Below are 25,491 nucleotides of genomic sequence, written 5' to 3' on the forward strand. Positions count from 1 at the left end.
TGTACATCAAGGAACTAGTAGTTTAATAATAACATATAAACTACATATTAACAAGGTACTTTTAAGTATTTTAAGAGGCCAGTCAAATCGTCTTAATACCTTTATTTGATCCTAAATTTGTGTAATCCGAGTTTGCTCCATTCCAGAAGTTGTGGAACTTTTTTTGCTATTTTTAAGTTTTTTTCTTGTAGTTCAAAAACGGTACGTCCGACGGAAAATTTGATCTAGTCACGATAACAAATTACATCTGAGGATCCGAAAGATACCCTTATATGAATTCGTAGTCAAAGATTGTAAACACGGCCGCCACTTTGAATTTCTTCTAAAATCCGATTTTGTTTTCACCAGAGTCTGATCCACAACAAGCTTGCTGGTAGTGACATTGTAATTGATGGTGGGTTCCTTCTACATCACGGCGGTTTTGCACACGCCCGGAGACGTAGTTCTGCAAATAGCTTCTTGTCTGATCTTTTACCGTAAAAGTTGTACTTGCTTGCCATAGAGTCAGACAATGCAACTTTCATAACTCTAGATACTTTATTATTAACGCCCTGTCCACCAAGGCTCTTGAAGTAGGCTACCTGTAAATATTTCTTATTACAAAAACATTCACAAACTTAACTATACTGCAGATCATAAACAGTGATCGGAATAGGTAGTGCCATTTCGGGTGAATGACCTTAAATACTGTACATAACATGGATAAGAACTTGAGATTCTCCAACTCGTATTTCTCACAAAAAAAAAATTTCAAAACTCAAAACTAAAAAAAATGTCATTATAAATACATCATTCATTTAAAATTACTTTCGTTTAACAGTTATAATTAACAATGATATAATTATAAAATAAAACACGATACATCAACATCATTGACATTTTTATGCCTTACTTTCTTTGAAATTATAGTAACAAAGCATAATTTTTTCAATATTTTAGTAGTAGTATATTTTCTACTGTCAATCAATTTATTTTGACGTCTAATATCCATTTATATGTATAAAATGACCTTTGCACCTCTACTGATGTCAGGACTGCAAATTTATAAAACGAAACATCACCAGATGTGGTTTCTTTTGAAATAATTTCTCTGAACTCTCTTATAGTAGGTATCTAAATCCGGATTTCGAGATATGGCCGCTTTAAGTTTGCTTTCTACGGGAAAACTAGTAGACTAGAGAGTTATTTATTTATTTATTTATTTATTGACATATTACGTTCCTGTACACGAGTTAAAACCACCTCGATTATATTAACATTTTTTATGAATAAAATATAAATCTCCTTTAGGGTGTACGGACGGCGTTAATGAAACAACAGCTCCGATGAAGATTATGATTTATTCTGATCTAATTAGGCAGGTTACACGATTATATATGCAATGCTTACGTACTAATTATATACTACACCACACGCCTCACCAAAAAAGGAAAAAAAAGAAAAATGCAATTTTGTTTTTCTTTTTTTTTTTTTTTTTACAAATTAAAACAAACTTTCATATTACATGCTAGGGTGAATACAACTTTGTACGGTTTTTATGAACCGACACTTCTTTATCCTTAACCTTTATTATTACATTTGGGTCAGATTCTCTTACAACTACGAATGGCCCTTTATACAGCGGGTCCAACTTATTACTAAGCGCTTCATTTTTAATTAAAATCAGATCGTCTGCTTTATAACTTACAGGGTTAATATAATGGTCGTATTGCGTTTTTCGCACCGATTTCCCTTGAATTAAATTACATTTTGCATCATATTGACATTTTTGTAATCTGTATTTTAATTCAAAGGCATAGTCATTAAAGTTATACATAGGATCCAATGAATTACAAAGATTACTCGGAATATTACATTGTCTGCCAAATACAAGCTCGTATGGAGTATATTTTGTTTGTGAATGAACAGTCGTATTGTAAGCAAAACACCAGTAGGGTAACCATGCACTCCAATTTCTAGTTTCATTGTTAGTTTGAATACGCAAATAAGATGTTAAATGTTTATGATTATTTTCTAAGGATCCTATGGTTTGATGATGGTAAGATGTTGACTTTAGATGAGTTATGTTTAAAAGTTTGCATACCTCTTGCATTGTAGAGGATAAAAATTCGTTGCCCCGGTCAGTTATTATTTCTCGAGGGATACCGTATCTTAGAATAAAATTATTAACAAAAGCTGTCGCTACCGAGATAGTGTCCTTAGATGTAAGCGGATACGCCTCGACGTACTTGGTCAAGTCGCACTAAAGCGTTAATATATATGTATAATTATTACTATCCTTAACTAAGGGGCCCACTATATCTAAAAATAACCTATCAAACGCAAAGTTACCTGTGGTTGTTATGACCATCGGCTCCTTTGTATTTGCAAAGTATTTCTGACGTTGACATTTGTCACATCTTTTGACGAACTCTGCCACGTCTTTGTCTAATCCTGGCCAAAAATAACGTTGTCGAATATTATTTAACATACGTCTGACTCCCGCATGACCGCTAGTCGGGAGCATGTGGTAGTCATTCAATATCACGCGTTGTGTATCGCGGTTGTCAATTCGAGTGGTGCCTTTTAATATGCGCAATAAGGGTCCGGACCATTGCGTCATATTATTTATTATTTTAGCTAGCTCTTTAATTAAAGTCATGTTCTCATTATTTCTAAAAATGTATAAACAGTCGACTGATTTATTATTACAAAACTCGCTCAGTTCCCTCGCAAAGACAACTCGTGCGCGATGCGATCGGGTTACCGGCTTAACATAAACAATACTCTTATTTTTATCAAATGCATAATTATTATATAGCTCGTCACCGTTGTGACGTTATCCACCTGGTGCATCAAAACATTCAATGTATTAGAGGAAAAGATTTACAGATTGAACTTTTTATGAACGATTTTTATGTTGATATTTTATGTATTACTGAACATTGGTTAACAAATAATGAATTAATGCCTCAATTTAATAATCATCAGGTGGGAAGTTCGTTCACCAGAATTAGTTCCATACGTGGTGGGTCGTTAATTATATTAAATAATCAGTTAAAATTTAAGGAACGTAAGGATATTGTATCCATGTCTGTTGAACGGACTATAGAACTAAGTGCAGTAGAATTGGAGCAATTTATTGTTGTCTGTGTGTATAGGCCGCCATTAAGTAATTTTGAAATATTTGAAAGTGTAATGGATTCTGTGCTACTTAAAATATCATCTTCTAGTAAGAAATTATTTATATGCGGCGACTTTAATGTAAATATTTTGGAAAATTCAACAATGTCTTGTAGATTGTTGAATCTATTCAAATCTGGTAATCTCAACCACATGTTTATGGAGCCTACTAGAGTGACTGCTACTAGTTGCAACCTGTATAGATAATATTTTCACTGATATTGTTCCTATTACTAAAAAAGTTATCAGTAATTTAGAATCAGACCACTTAGGTCAATTAATGGTATTTGAGACATTAAGGAAAAATACTTTGAGAAAACAAATAACTTTTGTACCAGTAACCTCGGACCGCGTAGAAAGAATGAAGCAAAGTCTAGTTCAGGCGCTACCCTTTTTGTCTTCCGATATGGGTCCAAATAGTATGTATAATTCATTCTTTCACACTTTTATGGATCATTATAATGCGATATTTACTTCAAAATCGGTCGTAGTTAGTGGTGCATCAGTTTTTAGTGAGTGGGCTACTGCGGACTTACATCAACGAAGACGTGCACTGTATGCCTTGTATGAGGAACGGCGGTTTAACACGAGTGATGAATTTAAAGAACATGTCAAGCAATATTCGAAAAAGTTTAAAATAGATTGTCATATAGCTAAGCGAAATTATCTAAGTCAAAGAATAAAAAATAGTACCAACATTATTAAAGCCACCTGGAAAGTAATCAATGTGGAGACTGGTCGCTCGAAACACAGAGTGAATGATTTTAAACTAAATATTGATAACAAAATTATAGATTCCAATTTAGAAGTAGCTACAGAATTTGAAATTTTTTTCACTGACGTACCAGTTTTCACAACTAAGGATTTAAATTCATCACCCTCATCTGCTGTTACTCTATTAAAAGATAACGCTCCAGAGTGTTGTGGAGATTTTCATTTTGAACGTGTTTGTACCTCCGATGTAATAAAGGCGTTTAATTCGGTTAATGTCAAAAAAAACGAATGACCTCTGGGGAGTCTCTGTCCATGCTGTCAAATCCTTAGTAGAAATTATAGCGCCTGACTTAGTAATTATATTTAACAACAGTGTTGATTGCGGCGAGTTTCCTGATTTAATGAAACATAGTAAAATAACTCCTTTATTTAAATCGGGTAGCAACTCTGACCCCACTAACTTTAGACCGATATCTGTGCTACCAACGTTCAGTAAGATTTTTGAAAAATTAATTCTTTCTCAATTAGTACGACATTTTAACGTCAATAATTTAATGCATAATAAGCAGTTTGGTTTTACACGGGGTCGCTCGACAACCGATGCTGGTGTTGAGCTAATTAAGCATATCTTCGATGCCTGGGAGGAGTCACGAGATGCTATAGGTATCTTCTGTGATTTGTCTAAGGCCTTCGACTGCGTTTGTCATGAAACATTAATCAGGAAACTACACTATTATGGAGTTAGAGGAGCGGCACTGGATTTACTTAAGTCCTACTTAAATGGTAGAATACAAAGGGTCGATGTGAATGGACAGCGATCACCGGGGTCATTGGTCTCTATGGGTGTACCACAGGGGTCAATATTGGGACCTTTCCTGTTCCTTATCTACATAAATGACTTGCCATTCCTTGTAAAGACCCACCATGATATAGTATTGTTTGCAGACGACACTTCACTTATTTTCAGAGTCAAACGACAGCAACAAGCTTACAATGATGTAAACGATGCTATTTCTAAAGTAGTAAATTGGTTCAATGTTAATAATTTATTGTTAAATGAGAATAAGACTAAATGTATTAAGTTTGTCACTAGTAATGTAAGGCATGTACAAACAAGTGTCATTGTGAAGGATGAGGAATTGGAATTAGTTGATAGTACAGTTTTTCTTGGTATAACTTTAGATTCTAAACTCCAGTGGGGTCCCCATATTGCTACTCTTTCGAATAGACTGAGTTCTGCAGCTTTTGCAGTAAGCAAAATCCGTCAGTTAACTGATGTCAAAACAGCTCGATTAGTATATTTTAGTTACTTCCATAGCATTATGTCATATGGTATTTTACTGTGGGGTGGTGCTTCAGAGATAAATACCATTTTTGTTCTGCAGAAGAGGGCTATTCGAGCAATATATAAAATGAACCATAGAGACTCACTGAGAGATAAATTTAAGGAAATTGACATCATGACAGTGCACTGTCAATACATTTATGAGAATATTCTGTATGTGCATAAAAATATTGCCGATTTTAAGAAAAATTGTGACATTCATAATATTAATACTAGAAATAAACATAAGCTCGCCGTGCCCTTCACTCGGCTCCATAAAATTAAAAAATCATTCATGGGTAATTGTGTGAGATTTTATAATAAACTTCCAAACCATATTACTGAGTTACCAATTAATAAATTTAAGAATCATGTAAAGCGTAAACTTATTTCTAAAGCTTATTATACCACACAAGACTACATGAATGATAAAACAACGTGGGATTAATTGTGATTCGAAATGATTAATTATTTATTATATTTGAATAATGATGATGAAATGGATATTCCAATGCATGTATTTCCTTTGTTGTTTTTATTATATTTGTTTGACATTTAGAATTTATTCTAGAAACAATCTAGACTAGTATTTTTATACATTTTGTTTTTTTTTTGTATGACTGTATTTTGTGAAAGTTTTAGTATTAAATTTGATCTATGAATTATATTCATTAGTATTATATATGGAATAATATTTACAACATCAATAAATTGCTCTGATAATTAGATTAAGATAATTATATGTAATACTGTCTTACTATTCATAAGTGCTTGTTGCTAGGCCTACATGAATAAAGTATATTTGAATTGAATTGAATTGTGACTTATATTTCTCCACTCGTTCTCATTTAAAAATCGTAACTCAGTATAGCTTTTAGGAGGTTTAAGTACTTCTACGACTCTAGGGTGATCAGTCCTATTATCTGAAGTCCTATCAACCTGGGAATTACTTTCCTGCTCCATTTGTTTTCTTCGCGCTCGCGTTAAAACTGAAATATAATTCTCGCTCATCTTTTTTAAGTCGTCACTGGTTAAAGTTATACGTGACAATGCGTCCGCGGCAATATTGTCTGTACCCTTTACATACCGTACAATAAAGTTATATTCTTCAAGAAGTAACCTAAACTTCATTAATCTGCTGTGGGGTTGGTCATATTAAATAAATATACAAGTGGTCTGTGGTCGGTTTCCACTATAAACTGTCGTCCATAGAGATAAGGTCGAAAATATTTGATAGACCATGTTATTGCGAGAAGTTCTTTATCTACGGTGGGATAATTACGCTCAGCTTTATTTAAACTACGGCTCGGGTGCCCGTTTCCGTTACAAAGAAGGGATCCTATTGCTATTCCAGATGCGTCGGTTTTTAGAATAAATTTGTTCTCTTCACTAAAGTCTGGGTATTGAAGTACTGGGGGTGTTGCTAATGATTCCTTAAGGGAAAGGAATGACTTTTTACATTCTTCATACCATTTGAAGGTTACGTTTTTACGTGTTAAATTATTTAAAGGAACGCATGTCGCAGCAAAATTAGGAATAAATTTTCTATAATAATTTGCAAAAGCTACGAACCTCTTTACATCGTCCGTATTTTGTGGCTCCGGGTATTTCTGTAAAACTTTAACCGTTTTTCCGGGTCCGGTTTAATGCCGCCCGCCGAAACTATATGACCTAAATACAAAATTTCCTTCTTTAGAAATTCACACTTATTCGGATTTAATTTCAAATTAAATTTACGTAGCCGACTAAAATTTCCATGAGATGTTTATTGTGCATCTCCAAATTTCTTCCGAAACAAACGAGGTCATCCATATAAATTAAGCATTTCTCATAATTAAGGCCAGACATGGCTATGGTCATGGCTCTTGAGAAATAGCTAGTACTGACCTTGAGGCCCATCGGGAGCCTTGTCATGGAATACTGGCCTGAAGGTGCCTGAAAGGCCGTATAAGGTCTACTTTTTTCATCTAAGCTAAGCTGGAAAAAATCCTTGATGTAAATCCAAATGACTGAAATACATTGAGCCGGACAAAGAGTCTAATATATCGTTAATATTGGGAAGAGGGAATTTATCATCTACTATCCGATCATTTAATTTACGAAAATCTATTACAAACCGCCATCGTTTGTTACCTTCTGAATCTGGTTGTTTTGGCACTAATAGTACGGGACTAGACCACTCGCTATGTGTTGGTTCGATAATTTTCTCTCGTAGCATTTTTTGTACTTGGCTTTCTAGTTCTGATTTTTGAGAATGTGGTAACCTATACTGCTTTACATAAACAGGGGTCGCATCAGGTTTTAAATAAATATTTTGTGGGTCTAATTTAGAGGCCTAGGGAGCTAAGGTGTCGCCAGGTATATAAAAAATGTCAGAATATTTTGCGCAAATATTCTGAATTGAAGTTCTTTCCTCTTTATTTAAGTGCGATAATTCCAAAAGTGAAAACATGCTACGCACCCTATCTCCGGTAACCTTTACACCTTCAAATGCACATAATTCATATTGCCTAATACTTTTTACCTCTGGTCTAAAATAGTTAAGATGTACTTCTGTATCCCTTGTATTCAGTAATTGAATTGGTATCCTGCCTGCCTTGGGTGTACATAGTCCTCCTGCCAAGAAAACGCCATTACAGAGTTCATTTGGAATAACCATACAATCTTCAATAAATTCCGTGTTTATAAAAAATATTTTTTCACATCGCGGCGGTATAGTTAAGTAGTTATTCGTATCTAATAATTCTAATTGCAGGGGTACCGTTAATTTTCCTATTTTATCTATGTCTAAGGAAAACGTATTACGCTCGTAGTCTATTATAGCGTTATATCTACGTAAAAAGTCTCGTCCTAATATGCCACTGGGACCGCAAGGTAAGTCTCGAAGAACGTGGAATTTATGACGCAGGCGGTGTCCATGTAAAGTAAAGTCTATATAAACAAAACCTTCTGTATAACGATCTCCGCCGATACCGATTATAGAAACGACTTCGTTTTGGATTGGAAGATTTAGTCGTACAACTGTTTCGTATTTCACGGCCGATATGGCGGCGCCCGTGTCTGCTAATAGTTGGAATGTGTCTTCTCCGATTACTACTTCTAGCGCGCTGTCATATTTGTATGCATATATCGATTTAGGGACGAAAAAAATCGTAACTCGGGTTTTCAGATGTATTTTGAGTTTCCCGATTGTCATTATTAGATGTCGAAGGTTGGGTTTCCTGCTCCTCTGCTACATATATGTTTGGCTGCCTACTATACCCCCGGTTAAATGAGTAACCGGATCTGCCTCTATAGAATCCTCGGCTCGGATTACTTAACCCGCGACCAATATTATTCTGAGCGTACGTACCTCGCAAGGCCCGGTTCTTGTCGTACGAATACCGCATGTCCATATTGCTGGTCATTCCCCTACGCGGGCTGTAAAAACCACGGCCTGCGCGTGGGTGGCACGATTGACCTGGAAAACCTCTTTGATTGACGAAGATTGAAGGCTCGTCGATACCTCTTGTGGACGATATCTCCTCGTCCTTTGCGGCCTGAATTGCGTCGTTTAATGTTGGAAGGTTCCTAGCTGAGAGTATGAGCCCTAAGTTTGGGTTCCGCAACCCATCGGTGAACCTTTTATTGCCAACTTTTCGTTGACGGTTTTCAGTACCTTATACGCATTTTGATCACCGTCAGCTTGAGAAACCGTTAAATCGACAAATAATTGCTCAATTTTTGTACCAAATTCATCAATAGAAAGTGAATGCTGCTTTGCTTCCATCAAATTACTGTGTATAGCTGTGCTTGACTTTTTGGTCAGGAAATTATTTTTAAGGTCTGAAATAAGCGATTCGCAATTTGTGTATGATTGTGCCATTCGCAATTTAGCACTTTCGGATAACCGTGTTTTAAGTACGAAATTAACTAACTTAGAAATACTGTCCTGATCTAACATTGATTTGTATAATTCGATAGAATCAATTAGCTTTTTTGTAATATCTTCCTCTCCCGTCATTACAGGTAAGAGGTGGACCGCAGTTTTGAGGTCGAATTTCTCCATGGTGTTTGACTTTACAATGTGACTGCTCGTACAAAAATATTGAATTTTATTATATATATTTTCAATTTTACTCCGTAATTCGTTAATAGCTTCTACTGTATCCGGGCTAACATCTCCTTTCAAAATATTAATGTCTATCACCTTGCAACATGTTAAAAACGTATCATATAACTCATTAGCTGTAATTAGCTTTTCTTTTAACTTTTCTCTTGTTCTTCTTTCAAGGCTTAATTTAAAAAGATTTTGCTTAAATTGGTTTAATTCATCATATAAATCTATAAGTTGTTGAAGCATTGCAAATTTACTCAAAGAATATGATACGCTTCATATTCATTATACGTATAATAGTTAATCTAAGGCATAAAATTAACTCTACTAACTTACATTTTAAACACTGAACTTCACTTCACTTTCTTTGCACTCAGTACCCGCGTGGCACCTACGTCGTAGAGGGCACTGGGTCCATATTGAAGAAAAAAAAAAACCATTCCGTTACACTTCCTCCGTCGGTTCGCTCTTCCTTCCCCGTCCAAATGATCGCCTGAAGGCCACGTGACCGTTAATTTCCCTTCGGACTATCTTCTTATATGGCATCTCAAGTATATTTTATACAGTCCGTATATAAAAATCAAGCCAATGATGATAAGTATGGTCAGCAGGATAATATTTGTATTGCTGATATGGAATGCCAAATCCTTCACTGTGGCATTTGCCTCGTTGCTGCCTCCCGACGCTGTCTGGGCGATAATTACCTCCTATGGTTTAGATGTACCTGACCCCATCTTAACAACACTAGCGTGGCGTCATTATTAACGAATTTACACCATCTACGCCTCAAAACCTGTATACGTGCTCCATTGTAATTGTTCGATTTATAACAAAACACTGTTTTTGATTTCAACTATAGTTCATATAGTATTAGTCGATTTAGTCCTCACATCTTAATTCAACCTTGCACTCGCGGAACGATACCGCTGCCTTAAAAGGCAGGGTCGCCATGTACGGACGGCGTTAATGAAACAACAGCTCCGATGAAGATTATGATTTATTCTGATCTAATTAGGCAGGTTACACGATTATATATGCAATGCTTACGTACTAATTATATACTACACCACAAGGGTTTTTAAGCATTTGTTTAGCCTTTTTAATCGAAAATGCATCTGAAGTTTTTAATCGTGACAAGACCGTATCTATTTCATTAAAGTACTTTAAGTAGTAAGACACTGCAGCGAGCCAGGTACCCCACCTAGTAATTACTGGCTTAGGAGGTAATGGCAAATTTGGATAAATTTCCTTTAACAGTTGCACTCTACTAGGAGACTTTAAAAATACTTTTATCAAATTAGCGATCAGGGTGTCTACATCCGGATATTGACATCTTATTTGGTCTGCCATCCGATGCAGAGCATGAGCTAAGCATGTAATATGTTTCATTTTCGGTAAAACACTTTTTAAAATTCGCCCCGACTTCAATATATACGCAACGCTATCAGTACATAATAGAAGCACATTATCGAGTTAATTTTCAAAGGATTAACCCCAAATATTTTTTAAGCAGTCGGTAACAAACTTAGCAATAGTCTCCCCATTCTTTACTGCTAGCACTTTACATGCCACTGAATAAGTTTTTGAGGAAACAGTTGCATCCAAAGGCTTCACCAAGAAATGGACCACATATCTGCCTAAAAAGTCTGTCGTTTCATCAATCGATATCCATTTTTTTTATTTGCTACTTCACTGTGTATAGCATATATTCTGGGATGATAAAACTTATCCTATAGGTCCGCGGTTCTTTAAAACATTTTTTACTAAACACAAACTTTTACATTTTCATATCAAATCCCGGGGTTAAAAACTATATCCATACTAAACTTACGCACCGAAGTCCCGCGAAATGGCACTACCAATTCCGATCACTGATCATAAAATAACGGGTTGGTATTTCTCTGAAATCGTATAAAAACCAATTTGTCTGTGTACAATTCGTTGAGTGTCAATTTTTTGTACTATTTGGTACCTGACATCGAAAAATTTGTACTTAACTTAAAATCTCTAAATATTGAAAATAAAGTGGTCAGCCATTCTGACGTCAGGTTGATAGGACCAAGTCCAGTTCCCCCTAGTTGTAGGGGTTATATCGATAGAATCCAACTTTTGACAAAGATTTAGTACCTAATTTGTACCTTTCATAATTATTCTTCTTATTGGGCATTTTCCACAATTAATAAAAATAAATTTAAAGAATAATACTTTCAAAGTGTTAGGGTTAGCGTTCTTCATGACAATCATGACTATTCCAAATTTCAAATCGATAGCTTAGGTAGTTCTCGAGATATTTATCAATGTGACGGACGGACGGACGGACGGACAGACAGAGTGGCACCATAAGGGTTCCTTTAGTACTTTTATGGTAAGGAACCCTAAAAAGGTACTAAAACTTGGAGTAACATTCGTTATAAATATATGGTCCTGTCATCCTGACACTCGCTAAGAAACACATAGGTATTAAAACTTGGGTATTAAATTAAAAAGCGGCCAAGTGCGAGTCGGACTCGCCCATGAAGGGTTCCGTACCATTTATGACGTATTAAAAAAAACTACTTACTAGATCTGGTTCAAACCAATTTTCGGTGGAAGTTTGCATGGTAATGTATATCATATATTTTTTTTAGATTTTTCATTCTGGTATTTTAGAAGTTACGGGGGGGGGGGGGGGGGGGGGGGACACACTTTTTACCACTTTGGAAGTGTCTCTCGCGCAAACTATTCAGTTTTAGAAAAAAATGATATTAGAAACCTCAATATCATTTTTAAAGACCTATCCATAGATACCCCACACGTATGGGTTTGATGAAAAAAGATTTTTTGAGTTTCAGTTCTAAGTATGGGGAACCCCAAAATTTATTGTTTTTTTTCTATTTTTGTGATAACATCATAATGCGGTTCATAGAATACATCTACTTACCAAGTTTGAACAGTATAGCTTTTATAGTTTCGGAAAAAAGTGGCTGTGACAGAATCGGACAGACAGACGGACATGACGAATCTATAAGGGTTCCGTTTTTTGCCATTTGGCTACGGAACCCTAAAAACGTACTAGTTTGTACTTCATAAATAGTAGATTCGGCAGTTATGACTCCTGCTTCCTAAAAACACGGGACTAGCCGGGCCCACACAGCGACCATAAGCACGAGGAAATATCCTCGCGCGTATGCTCGCTCTGTGTGGACCCGGCTACTTACGACGTTACGAGGCTATGCCGGTTATTATACCTATTCGGTACGCTTGTAGTTTCGATGATACTATCGCATTGACAAACTTAAAACTTACCACGTTAGCATGGTTTTCTTGTGACGTTAATAATTTTTCCATAATTTCCAACTCCTCCGAAGTTTTGATGGAAATTTGAACTCTGGTTTTAAATCCAATCTTGTATGTTTTTCTCGCAAAATCGAGATGATTATATCATTCTGGGCTTTTATGTGGGTCAGTAGTGACACTAGTGACACCACGGTATCTTGCAAACCTGAAAGACAGTTATGTTAATGTAATAATGTATTAATTCAATTCAATTCAAATATACTTTATTCATGTAGGCCTAGCAACAAGCACTTATGAATAGTAAGACAGTATTACATATAATTATCTTAATCTAATTATCAGAGCAATTTATTGATGTTGTAAATATTATTCCATATATAATACTAATGAATATAATTCATAGATCAAATTTAATACTAAAACTTTCACAAAATATAGTCATACAAAAAAAAATGTATAAAAAATACTAGTCTAGATTGTTTCTAGAATAAATTCTAAATGTCAAACAAATATAATAAAAACAACAAAGGAAATACATGCATTGGAATATCCATTTCATCATCATTATTCAATTATTTTTGATGATTTATTAGTGATGGGTCGCAGGTAAGATACCGAATGTATGTATGTATGTATGTATAAATAATATAGCGGCAAAGTATTAACGTTCTACCAGCCGTGAACAACAAGCGTGTCTTAACCTTTTTGACGCCAATGATGGATATACATCATTATACGCGTCGCAGCGACGCGTCGCTGAGCTCGACTTCATGTCGCTGGCTTCGTGTAGCCGCGTTCGAATGCTATTTCATAGAAATACATAGAAACCAGTCAGTGACGCGGCGACATGAAGTCGAGATCAGCGACGCGTAGTTGTGTTTCAACTTGTACCTACCTTTTAATCCTTGACCGCACGATGGCGTTGCTGGCACGTCGCTGCCGAGATTCGGTGGTTGTTCTTTTCGCGACCAAGGACTACGTATGCGTGAAACCGGAGTTAGCCGCCCCTCGCCGTCTTCTGTTAAATCTGACAAGTCAAAAATATTAACAATACAAAACTTTTCCGGTACCTACCTATCAATAAATAAAGATGAATATACGTCATTTCTAAAAATCGTCCTAGTAGCTGGTTTGATAGTGCACAACCCCAAGTAGACAGACTGGGCAGACTTTTGAACCAGCTAAGAATCAACGATGCCAAGTTTCAGCGCATAGTCACAAAGTGCAAGGTTCCCATACAACGGCGTGCAATATCAAACCAGCTATAGCTGTTTACTCTGTAGAAATGAACATAGGAATGAACACCACACACATATTACACATACCGTAAAATGCTGCAACTTTGCCATTTAAGCTCAATTTTGCCTATTTCATTTCAATTACGATCTCTCGAATTTGCTTAGTTGTTTCTTGTTTTTTACCATTTGATAGTAATTTTCATTATTCTGGCAACACATATTTCATATTTTTACAATGGTAACTCCATTGTTGCTCCGCCAGTTACGTATCATAAGTCGGCGTGAGTGGCAACATTTTTTTAGTGTCTCGCAACTTTTGAATTTTTATCTACGAGAAAGGTGTTTTTTGAGAAGTGGTAACGTCCCAGGGTAAGTAAAGACTGTCTATTTCCCGTAAGTTTAATATTTTCAAGAAAAGGACATGATTTCAGCATAATAACGTACAAGGCAATATTGGGCAGTGTTTTGGAAACTTGAATGACACAATTTTGCCTGGGACTAGGGCTGTCACTAGCTGAATTTTATAAATGTACAGAAAAGAGTAAAAATAAGCTTGCCTAAACTGCTTAAATAAGTTTATTTATAACAAGCTTTTTATTAACTTGCAATGTTTGTTTGTTTCAGTCAAATTTTGCAAGTCGATTTTCACCGACTTTCTGTGTGGGTACTGTTAGATCTGCGCAAGGGGGTGCTACGGGAGGGTGCACGACCATCAAACAAGCGAGCCAGTTTAACACTGATTTATTATAATGCATTCCAGAACAGGTTACAAACACAGCGGCGCGCACTCACACATGCATACATATCTAACATCCCTCCCTCTTATAGCTAGAAATATACCGTAGTACAATGACAATGACCTTAACCTAAATCTAATTACTCGGTATCATAATTAGAGTCCTGCACTTGGGGAGGAGTGGCGAACTGAGGGCTGATTGCATATCGTCGCCTAGCGACGTAGTCCACAGTTGGTGTCGTCGGACCTCCGGTCTGGGCCGGGTCTTGGTCTAGTGGTCTGGCAGTTACATCCAGTCTCTCTCCCTCTTCGGGCTGTGATGGTGGCTGCTCGCCAGCAGCAGGCGTTGCAGCGCAAGGGCTCGTAGTCGCGGGCGCGACCGTAGCGGCCAGCGCGACGGCTTCAGACGACGACGACGGTATGTCTGGCACGACGTCGGGATCCCACTGCGAGTTGTGGCTTTGTATAGGGAATGGATGAGCCCTTAGTTGATCAATGTGTCTGGTTACCTCGCAATCCAGTTGTGGTATATAAATTTGGTACATAACTTTCCCAATCTGTTTCTTTACGATACCTTCGATCCAAGTGATTTTTTTATTATTATTTGTGTATTTAGTTAACCACACGTTATCATTAATTTTAAAATTAGGTCGTTGAACTCCTTTATAATATTTAGCCTGTAAGGACTGATGTTGTTCCACATTTTCAATGAGGTCTGTGGACGAAGGAGACGGTGCGAACGGATTAATCAAATCTAGCCTCGATCGTAACTCTCGGCCGTATACTAACTCCGCGGGTGATTTACCTGTGGTACTATTTTTGGAGTTCCTGTAATCAAATAAAAATTTGCATATTTTTCCCTGTATAGGTTTATTATTTTGACTGCTTAACATAATACCTTTAAGACCCTTTTTGACTATTTTAACAAAAGATTCCGCTTGCCCATTGCTCGATGCATGGTAAACAGGTGATAACACATGTTTAATACCGTTAACGGCGCAAAACAATTTGAAGTCTTGCGAAGTAAAAGAAGTGCCATTGTCGCTCACTAGTGTGTGAGGTATGCCAAATCGTGACATAAAATCACATAGCCGCTCAATAACCGCTTTCGTCCCATGTGACGAAAACATATTGTAACATTCAACCCATTTGCTATACGCGTCAACAACAACTAGGTAAACGTGATTATTGAACGGCCCCAAAAAATCAATATGAACTCGATAAAATGAGTGCGGGGCACCGGCCAGCTCGCCAGCGGTGCGTGCGGCGGCGCGCCGCGTAGCGCGGCGCACACGGCGCACGCGCCCGCCAGCCGCTCCAGCGCAGCATCCACGCCAGGGAACCACAGTCTCTTACGCGCCTCGGCTTTCATCTTCACTATACCGAAGTGAGAGCTGTGTAATTCATTACAAATACCAACCCTTAACGACGAAGGAATGACAACCTTATGCCCTCGCATTAAACATCCATTTTCGTACGATAACTGAGATCGACAATAAAAATATGGTTTTAATTCTTTATAATTTGTCTTCCTAGGCCAGCCATTCATAACATAACGCTTGACCGTGCTAAGTACCTTATCGCGATCGGTTTCGCGCTGCAGGTCGGCCAGCGTCACGGGCAAGCTACCCTCTACTACGAAATTGACGTAAGCGGTTCTTACCTCACATTCCTCAGTATCGGCTTGGCCCGCCTCCCCTGTTTCCCCCGCCCCTGCCGCCGTCCGCGTCGGAAGGCACGCTCGCGACAGATAATCAGCACTGTTTTGTTTACTCGTTATATATTCAATAGTATAATTATAGGCTGATAAAAATATCGCATAGCGTTGCAGTCTGTTAGCGGATATTTCGGGGATCCCTTTATGGGGACCGAATATTGAGAGTAGTGGTTTGTGGTCCGTTCGCAATACAAACGGAACTGACCGACCATATAAGTACTGGTGGAAACGCCTTATTCCAAAAATAATGGCAGTGGCTTCCTTCTGAATTTGCGCATACTTTTTTTCTGCTGACGTAAGCGTTCGGGAAGCGTATGATATTGGCCTTTCCACTCCGTCGGGACCAAATTGTGAAAGAATGGACCCCAAGCCCACAGGTGATGCGTCTACCGTCAAAATCAAAGTAGCATTGGGGTCAAAATGGGCTAAAGTACTATCTGAGGAAAGAATATTTTTTACTTTATTAAACGCGCTATCATGGATAGACGTCCAGTCCCATTTTGCATTCTTTTTTAATAATTCGTACAATGGACTTAAAACTGAAGATGCCGACGGTACAAAATTGCGGTAATAATTGGCTAGACCTAAGAAAGATTGTAGCTGAGCTACGTTCAAGGGTTTAGGCGCCTCTAAAATAGCCTTAACCTTATCCGGGGACTTCCTTACCCCGTGTTTATCTATGACGTGCCCCAGATAAGCAACTTCGTCCTTGAAGAATTCGCACTTGCTCATTTGGACAGTTAATTGCGCGTCTTCTAAACGTTGTAACACCGCGGTTAACCTTTCTTTATGCTGGGTTTTATTCGTGCCCGTAATTAGGATATCATCCAATAAAACAATTATTCCATCTATACCCGCCAGTACGCATTCCATGGCGCGCTGGAATATAGCAGGTGCACAAGCCAACCCAAAAACTAACCTGGTATATTTAAATAACCCGCGGTGTGTATTAATACATGTCAGACCCTGAGACTTTTCGCCAAGGACGAATTGGTTATACGCCATAGATAAATCTATCTTACTAAATTGGACGCCCCCGTGTAGTTTGGATAATAAATCGTTAACAGAAGGCAAAGGATATTGATCTATTAATAATTGTTTATTAATAGTGACGGAGTAGTCAGCACATAACCTTATGCTACCGTCTTTCTTCAAAGCTGGTACAATCGGTGACGCATATTCTGAGTGTTTGAACGGGTTCTAAAATTCCTAACCCAATTAACCTATCTAACTCTTTATCTATCTTTTCCTTTAAAGCATAGGGCACCTGTCTAGCTTTGAAGAAGATCGGTTTAGCGTCCGGTTTTAGGTGCAAATCGACGGTATACTTATTAAATCTCCCTAGATTGCCTGAAAAGACCTGAGGGAACTTTAACGACAATTCTTCAATAATGTCTTGGTCACAATGTTGCTCATTGTGCCCAAGCGGCGCGGCTATGGCGTTCACGGCATGCATGGCGCGGTTCGCCCGCGCCAGCTCCAAGTTAAATGCGCGAATAAAATTCCTGCCAAGAATAGGTGGCCCCCCATTCCTAACCACATATATGGATATCAAATGTGTTTCTTCGATATACGAAATAGGTACTGTAATAACACCTAACGTTCTAATAATATGGCCCGAATAATTAAATAATTTTTTGCTTGAGTTCGACAATGGCAATTCTTTAAAATGGGAATTATAAAAACTTTCAGTTATAACGCTTACCGCTGCCCCACTATCTATTTCGAACTCCAAAACAGATCACCGACCCGGACCCGCTCCGTCATGGGCCTGCCCTTTACGCACCGAATATTGAAAAATTGCTTACCGTCGTCTCCTTCGTCCTCATACCCTTCTTCGACGAATTTCACTGCGTCCTTGAACGTGCACATTTTACGTAAATGTCCCTTTCTATTACATTTTTTTGCACTTATAGTTTTTGTAGCCGCATTGATTAGATTTATGATTGGTAACCCCGCAAACATTGCACTTCTCTTTTTTGGAGATATTGAACACGGAGTCCGGGCCCGCCACCGCCACGTCAGCGCCGGCGCCCGCTGCGCTCGCCCCCGGAGCCTGCGCGGCGGTGGCGCGGCGCGCGCACCGTACGCTCTCTGCCAAGTCGATAGCCTTGGCCAGGGTCAGCTCCTGTTGATTCTGTGCGAACAGCTTATCCTTTTCGTGTCCCGCCGCCATGCCCATGATAAATTTATCTAGCAAAGCTTCTTCCAAATTCTTAAACCCGCAATGTGCCGCCAACCCTCTAATCCTGGCTGCCCATTGAGTGTGACTTTCACCTGGCCGTTGCGTTGCCGAATAAAAGGTAGATTTCTCCGCGAAGCTGAGTCGCTTTGGAGTAAAGTGGTCATCGAGGATTTTAATTATTTTTGCGTACTCCAATTCCTCCACTTTATTGGGCAATGCCAGGTCACTAGCTAACTTAAACGATGATTCACTTAATGCACTTAACAAAATCGCTCTTCGCTTGACCGCGGACTTGTCGGTCTGCTCATGTATGTCGTTGGCAATAAACCATTGACTTAGCCGAGATTTGTAGCTGATCCAGTCCTGCGAAATGTGATCAAATGTCGAAAGAACGCCAAACGTTGCTCCCGTGGCCATAATTATTTTTTAAACGCGAGTCCGAACGTCGCCACGTGTTAGATCTGCGCAAGGGGGTGCTACGGGAGGGTGCACGACCATCAAACAAGCGAGCCAGTTTAACACTGATTTATTATAATGCATTCCAGAACAGGTTACAAACACAGCGGCGCGCACTCACACATGCATACATATCTAACAGGTACCTATGTAGATCTGCTGACAATGCAATAATAAACTAACGTTAACAAAAATACTTATGGGTATTAAAATGAAAATTATAAAAAAAAAACTTATTGCAATCTGTTATTATATTTTTATTGTAGTTACTTGCAATTGTATATTTATTGTATTATAATTATGTTGTATGTTTACAATCAATTTTCAACCACTTATTAGCGACCAATTGAGGTGTTTGACATACTTATGTAACTTGGGTGACAATGCAATGTTTATGGTACCATCGAGATGGTCTGATGATGGAGACCGAAAATAGCAACTTCTAAACTACACATAATAAACCCACTGTGTTTAGGCTCATTTGATTTGTCTTGCAGTTATCTTTCTTATCGAAATCTGGGTTGTCAGGTGTCAGGTCGATTACAATTGGAGTTCAAAGGTGATGGGTGATTAGAACTTTACAATGAAATAGAACTTTACACTATAATAATGCACTGAAAATTAGCAAAATAATGTATCTGCAATGTACTTGTAATAAAAAAATTAAAATAAGTTCAAATTATTAAATACTAAAAGAAAAAGAAATCAAACAACAATATATTACATTTGTTTGTTGATTATTTTGTAACTAACAATATAAATAGATTTTTTTAATAATAATATTTTTTTGGCACAACCCTTCAGTTAACGATATTTTTGTATAGAAAGTTTGTGGAACCTGCTACAACTTTACCTATTGCATGTGAAAAAAAAGTATTAAGCTTATGGCCATAATTTGACTGTCAGGGACAAGCATAATGTCTCATGCACAAGAGTAAATATTATTTGGAGAACCTTTTGGAGAACCTTTACACCTCCAAATCTTATTATTGTGTATTATTATTTTTCTCAGACCGTGGGGACCTTATACATCTCCAAACTTAATGTATTAACCGTGGAGACTATACGTCTCTGTCATATTGTATAATATACTTGACTTGGTACATACTAGTTATGTACAGAATGTAGCATTAGTTTATGAGACTGCTAGTTTAACAGTCCAGACGCGGTTTATTTATTTAGTATAAATTTTATTTTGACACTTGGAGAGACTTTTACACCTCCAAATTTTATTAATATTAGTACTCTGACATTGGGGACCTTTTACATCTCCAGATTTAATGTGTTTTTAACCATAGAGACTATACATCTCTATTGTATTGTAGTAATTATTTATTTTAAGATTATTATAATGTAATGTTTACCCAGGTATTGGCTGTTGTATTTATAAAATGTTGTTATGTATTTTTCATGTCACTATATGATGTTACTGTAAATGTTATATTGACTTGTAAAAGAGCCCTTGAGGCCTACTTGCAGAATAAAATTTTGAATTTTGAATTTTGAATTTTGAATTTATTGCAAATAGCAACACATTATTTATGGAGATATCCGTCTAGGCAAAGTTACGTCTTAGGCCTACAACTTTGCCTGCCACTTTGATTGCTTGTAAATCGGAAATACAGTATGATTAGGTAATGAGATTTGAGTCTTATCTGGTAAGGCATAGGGTATGTTTTCCGACTAATACTCATGAAACTCATAATGAAAAATAGGTTCACAGATATAAGAAAAAAAAGGTCAAAATCCAGGCAAAGTTGCAGCGTTTTACGGTACATGAACATGAAAATCAAACCACCGCAGATGGTTAAACATTGATATCTTACCTTGCAGGACACTGTTTGTCAAGACAGGAAGCCCGTCAACTACATTCAGCAATGAGAGGGTTTCTGTTGGCAAAAAACATTAACATAATATGTATTATATTTATTTTCTATGAGTATTAATAATACAATGCCCGCTTAGACCGACTTACCCAGTCCAAAATAAAAAAACCGGTCAAGTGAGAGTTCGTTTAACTCGCGCACCGAGGGTTCCGTACAAACTTTCAATTATCTCATGTAAAAATACAAAAGACTTAATGACCAGAAGTATACTAAGTATAATTGTGTACAGCGTCATCTATCGGCAAATTCGCTAACTAATTTGCGGGACCTGTGTACATATGTTGTTTTTTTTTCTTTATCATTCGAACCGATTTCAATTTTTTTTGTTTTATTTGAAAAAAAGGTGTTTTTTGTGTAATCTCATACGAATTTCAAGTATAATTAACACCAGCAAAGGAGGTTAAATTGCAAATTTAATTTCGAAAGGTTTTTTGATAGTGACAAAAAAGTTTTCAAGATATAGGCATGATTATATTTTTTCTGCCCTCTGGGCGGAAAAATAGTATGCGCACCACGGGAGGAAACATAGGACATTCCATCCCGCGTGTTTGCCACCCTCGCCTTCGGCTCAGGTGACAATTTGTTTTACATTTCCCTTCATTAATGATTATTTTTCACTATGAAAAAATTAATCAAAATTTTTTTTTTGAAATGTACATTTAAGATCTTTGAAACGATACCCCACTAGACCTAGTAATTTGAAATTTTGTCCTCTCTTCATATGGGGCATTTTTCATATTGAATAAAAATAAAATAGAAAAATAACACTTTCAATGTGTTTGGGTTAGCATTATTGATGACTATAATATTCCAAATCGATAGCGATGTGACAAACAGACAGACAGACGGACGGACGGACGGACAGAGTTGCACCAAAGGGTTCCTTTTGTACCTTTTTGGTACGACACCCTAAAAAATAAATCACCTGTGGTTATGTCGCCGCGAAATAAACTACCCGTCCCTTTGTAATTAATACAGTTAGAATAAGATGGGTAGTCTATCTAGCGGCGACATACTCTCGCGCCAATCATGTGCTAGGCTTACTGGTAAGAATAATATTCTATTAGGTATGTATTAATTATGATTTACTTACTTTCTGGTGTTGAAGGAGCTTCCCGGGAATCTCGGGTAATGTTTGGCTGAGCCTGACGGGTATCTGTACAAACCATAACATATTATTTTTGAGAGTTCTTTGTAATATCATACTTCTATATATATAAAAAAAAAAACTACACAAAATATATCTATTTACTCTTGATATTAAAGGGTCCATACCAGAAAAGGAAAAACCTTCCATCTGTCTCTCCATGCCAAAACAGTGTTCTAACAAAAAGATAAATTTTACTAGAAGAAACACTTAATGGATATAACAGAGTAAGCAGTAAGCAGCTAGCTATATATATTGACCAAAATAAGTTTTTGTCAAAAATTTCATTTTTAGGGTTCCGTAGCCAAATGGCAAAAAACGGAACCCTTATAGATTCGTCAGGTCCGTCTGTGTGTCCGATTATGTCACAGCCACTTTTTTCCGAAACTATAAGAGCTATACTGTTCAAACTTGATAAGTAGATGTATTCTATGAACCGCATTATAGTATTTTATGCAACAGTTGTATAAGAAGGGTCAAAAAAGGCGAGTGGCGTGAGTTACAATGTGAGCCGGAGCCGAAGGCGTAGGCGAACATTGTAAAGGAATACGCCACGAGCATTTTTTGACCTACTTATACAACGTTGCATACAATATTTTTCCTACGAGTCAACAAAAATAAATCTTAATTTAGGTAAACAAATTACAGCAAAAGTATATAGCCAAGACGCGCGAGCATACCTTGTTACGCGCCCGGCCCGCGCCGGGCCGCGGCCGGCCGGTCGGCGACACCTCCTCGTAACTCATGAGGCCCTGGTACTTGCTACTTGCTAAATTAATTTTTTGGACAGTTTTTTCTCAATTTTGGCCACCGTAGCCTACGGAGACTAACAAGCAACGCTAAGCGGTCTTCGTAGTCTATGGGTGTTGCTATATTACGGGTGTCACATGCGTGTTTCTGACTTATGAAGTAATTATTTTTACTATGCAACCAAATGAATATTTTGTAAGTTGGCATCAATGCACTTAGTTTAAAACTGTATTCGTTTTGGTTTTGTTAGGTTGGTAGCCTTTAATCGCAGTAACATTATAGCTTATAAAAGCACAAGAGCTTTTATGAGGAATAGACAATATAGACTTTTCTTGAAATCTTTTATATATGTTCTTATATTCGTGTTAATGAACGCATAAATGACAGATAACAGTAGAGGAGTAGGAAAAGATGTTTACACAAAAATAGAAAAAAAAAACAATAAATTTTGGGGGTTCCCCATACTTAGAACTGTGATAACAGATACATTGAAAATAATATTTAATTTGTATGAAAAAGAGAAAATCTGAAGATTTCATAATTTTTTAAAGTTGCTGAACAAATGTTGATCAGTTTGAGGAGTTACAATAATATGGTTTAATTATTTTCTAATGTTATAGGAAGCACCTGATATATCATATATTATATTTGCATGAGAACCATGGGACAAAAATACATTAAATAAACTGGCTGAAAGTTGTTTGATTATGAGAAAGCAGCAACATAAAATGGCAGTTATGAAGTAAATTCTGACACTTTGCACACCTATGAAGTTGCTAAACTGAATATTGACAATATAAACCTTAGAAAAAAATGCTACTCTTACTATTCTGACACATGCAACAAGTATCTACAGCATCATAATTGTTCAATGTGGCGGGACTTAATTCATAAATAATAATGGCCCGTTGGCTATAACCTCAACTTACCTCTATAGTAAGCAGCAGCAGCTGTGTTTTTCAAGATTTTTTTCTTAATTGGTGGTGGCGTTATGTGACCGTCATCTTCATCGCTTGTGGAAATATATCTGTTATTTCTTTTCCGCTTAAAATTTGGTTCTTCTTCTGCTTCAGTCTGTAAGTCTGATGTCTCCTTGACCAGTTTCAGTTTTCTTTTGGCTTTATCTATATCGTCTTTACATGCAAATAAAATAAAAAATACACACAACATGCAAAAATAATAAATGAACACAACATAATGCATCCCTCAGTCAATTAAAACAAGGTTATTGGTAAATATGTAGGATGGAGTAGGAACAGGGTAGTCAGTGGTTAGTAGTACAGTCAATTATCCATTTACCTGGACACTACAGAAGTTATGTTAATACAGACACAATGCAAGGTAAAATTATCCCAAAAATGCTGCTACTTGTCTCAGCAATAGGTTTATGAAAATGACCATAAGCTGTCCATCCATATTAATATTATAAGTGTGAAAGCAACTCTATCTTTCTGTCTCTTTGTCTGTGTATCGCTAAACTAATCGAAAATATTTTTTTTACCCGGTAATAAGTTTTACCCGGAACTTCACTAAATTATTGCTATACTGTTTGTAATTAAGATTACTGCTGAATATGTAAACTTACAAGATACTATAACAAATCCGAATAAATCCATAACACTGCTGTGACAATGACATTACCTACAGTAACGTAACATATTTTACTCAATATACCAACAAGAATACTACCTATATGTAGGTGTGTTGGTTTTTGTCCGGCACTAGTTTTCGTCCACTTGACGAAATTTGAATATAAACGTACTTTGCTGCACAAATTTGTACGTACCTATTGCAATCATTAATGTCAAAACAATATATCAATCTATTTACATAAAATTATATGTCGCAAATAGAAAATTAAAAATCAATTACATTAATTGATAATCTGTACGGAAATTAACGCAATGACTCTACATATTTTATCTTCGAAAAACTGAACTATCACAGAAAACGGAAACTTCCACCAACATTATTAAGCTCTCGGTAAATCAAGAAATATTGCATCCAGATACCATACCTCTAAGTACGTGACTTACCATAGCAAAATCCACGTGGTTCTTAAAATAAATATATACGTACCAGTCTCACAAAAAACTCTTTGGATGAAGTATCGTTTCCATTTCTCATCCGGTGTTTTGGTATCCGCCAACACCTTTTCAAAAGCTTTAGATCCCTTGACGGGTGGCCAAAATACCTCCCGACGCCTTGGCGTAATCCACTGATTCTTTACAATGGATATTGATCCGCCGTCTTGATCACTGAATTGTATCACTGAGTATGTACTCATCACTGAGTATGTGTTTATCATGTGATAAAACTAAAATATACCTTTACAGTACATATGGGGCTACTTTATAGCACTAGTGCGAGAAGTAGCATATTACGTTACTGTGTCGAACATTTAAAGGGCCATATGTACTGTAAAACGTTGTACGATACATGTGCGAATAGGTAATTCGCAACTCGTGTCGATTTAAAACACTCCCTTCGGTCGTGTTTTAATTTATCGCCACTCGTTTCGAATTTCCTATTTTTCGCACTTGTATCGTAATGTACTATTAAGAGTCTCGAATTGCACAGCACCCACGGACGCGATACCAGTGTTGCCAGCGCATACCTCCAATTTCGGACGGTGTGTAATCTGAAAAGGGACGGTTTTTATGACAATGGGACGAAAACGAACTTGGAATATTTTATCATAGTTAGTATATCTCAAATATCAATATATGTTTAAAACAAATGTGTATTACTGAATATGTATGTGTGTTAATGTGTGATACTTATGATAGTTATGATTTTATGTA

At 37.0% G+C, this 25,491-nt stretch overlaps 2 protein-coding genes across 2 annotated transcripts; both read right to left on the bottom strand.

Annotated features, from left to right (window-relative positions):
- LOC133533973 (uncharacterized) lies at window positions 1–25,246 on the bottom strand. The gene is made up of 7 exons (XM_061873062.1): window positions 24,767–25,246; window positions 23,617–23,820; window positions 21,884–21,946; window positions 20,731–20,793; window positions 13,468–13,599; window positions 12,582–12,777; window positions 1–581 (listed from the first exon to the last, which is right to left on the bottom strand). The coding sequence occupies exons 1-6, from the start codon at window positions 24,993–24,995 to the stop codon at window positions 12,608–12,610; spliced, it is 861 nt and encodes a 286-aa protein (XP_061729046.1). The 5' UTR covers window positions 24,996–25,246; the 3' UTR covers window positions 1–581; window positions 12,582–12,607.
- Window positions 14,536–19,045, bottom strand: LOC133533974 (uncharacterized). Its single transcript, XM_061873064.1, has 2 exons — window positions 18,072–19,045; window positions 14,536–15,232 (listed from the first exon to the last, which is right to left on the bottom strand). The coding sequence occupies exon 1, from the start codon at window positions 18,863–18,865 to the stop codon at window positions 18,158–18,160; it is 708 nt and encodes a 235-aa protein (XP_061729048.1). The 5' UTR covers window positions 18,866–19,045; the 3' UTR covers window positions 14,536–15,232; window positions 18,072–18,157.
- Window positions 25,247–25,491: the final 245 nt, after the last annotated feature.

This window comes from Cydia pomonella, unplaced genomic scaffold (genome assembly GCF_033807575.1).
Source record: "Cydia pomonella isolate Wapato2018A unplaced genomic scaffold, ilCydPomo1 PGA_scaffold_30, whole genome shotgun sequence".
NCBI lineage: Eukaryota > Metazoa > Arthropoda > Insecta > Lepidoptera > Tortricidae > Cydia > Cydia pomonella.

Bases quoted from the DNA above. Each gene is read 5' to 3' on its own strand.
- LOC133533974 (XM_061873064.1), bottom strand. From the start codon at position 18,865: ATGGCCACGGGAGCAACGTTTGGCGTTCTTTCGACATTTGATCACATT.
- LOC133533973 (XM_061873062.1), bottom strand. From the start codon at position 24,995: ATGATAAACACATACTCAGTGATGAGTACATACTCAGTGATACAATTC. The intron at 20,794-21,883 runs GTAAGTAAATCA...TTTTGCCAACAG, and splicing joins AGCTCCTTCAACACCAGAAA to AAACCCTCTCATTGCTGAAT. The intron at 13,600-20,730 runs GTAAGATATCAA...TTGACTTGTCAG, and splicing joins GACAAACAGTGTCCTGCAAG to ATTTAACAGAAGACGGCGAG.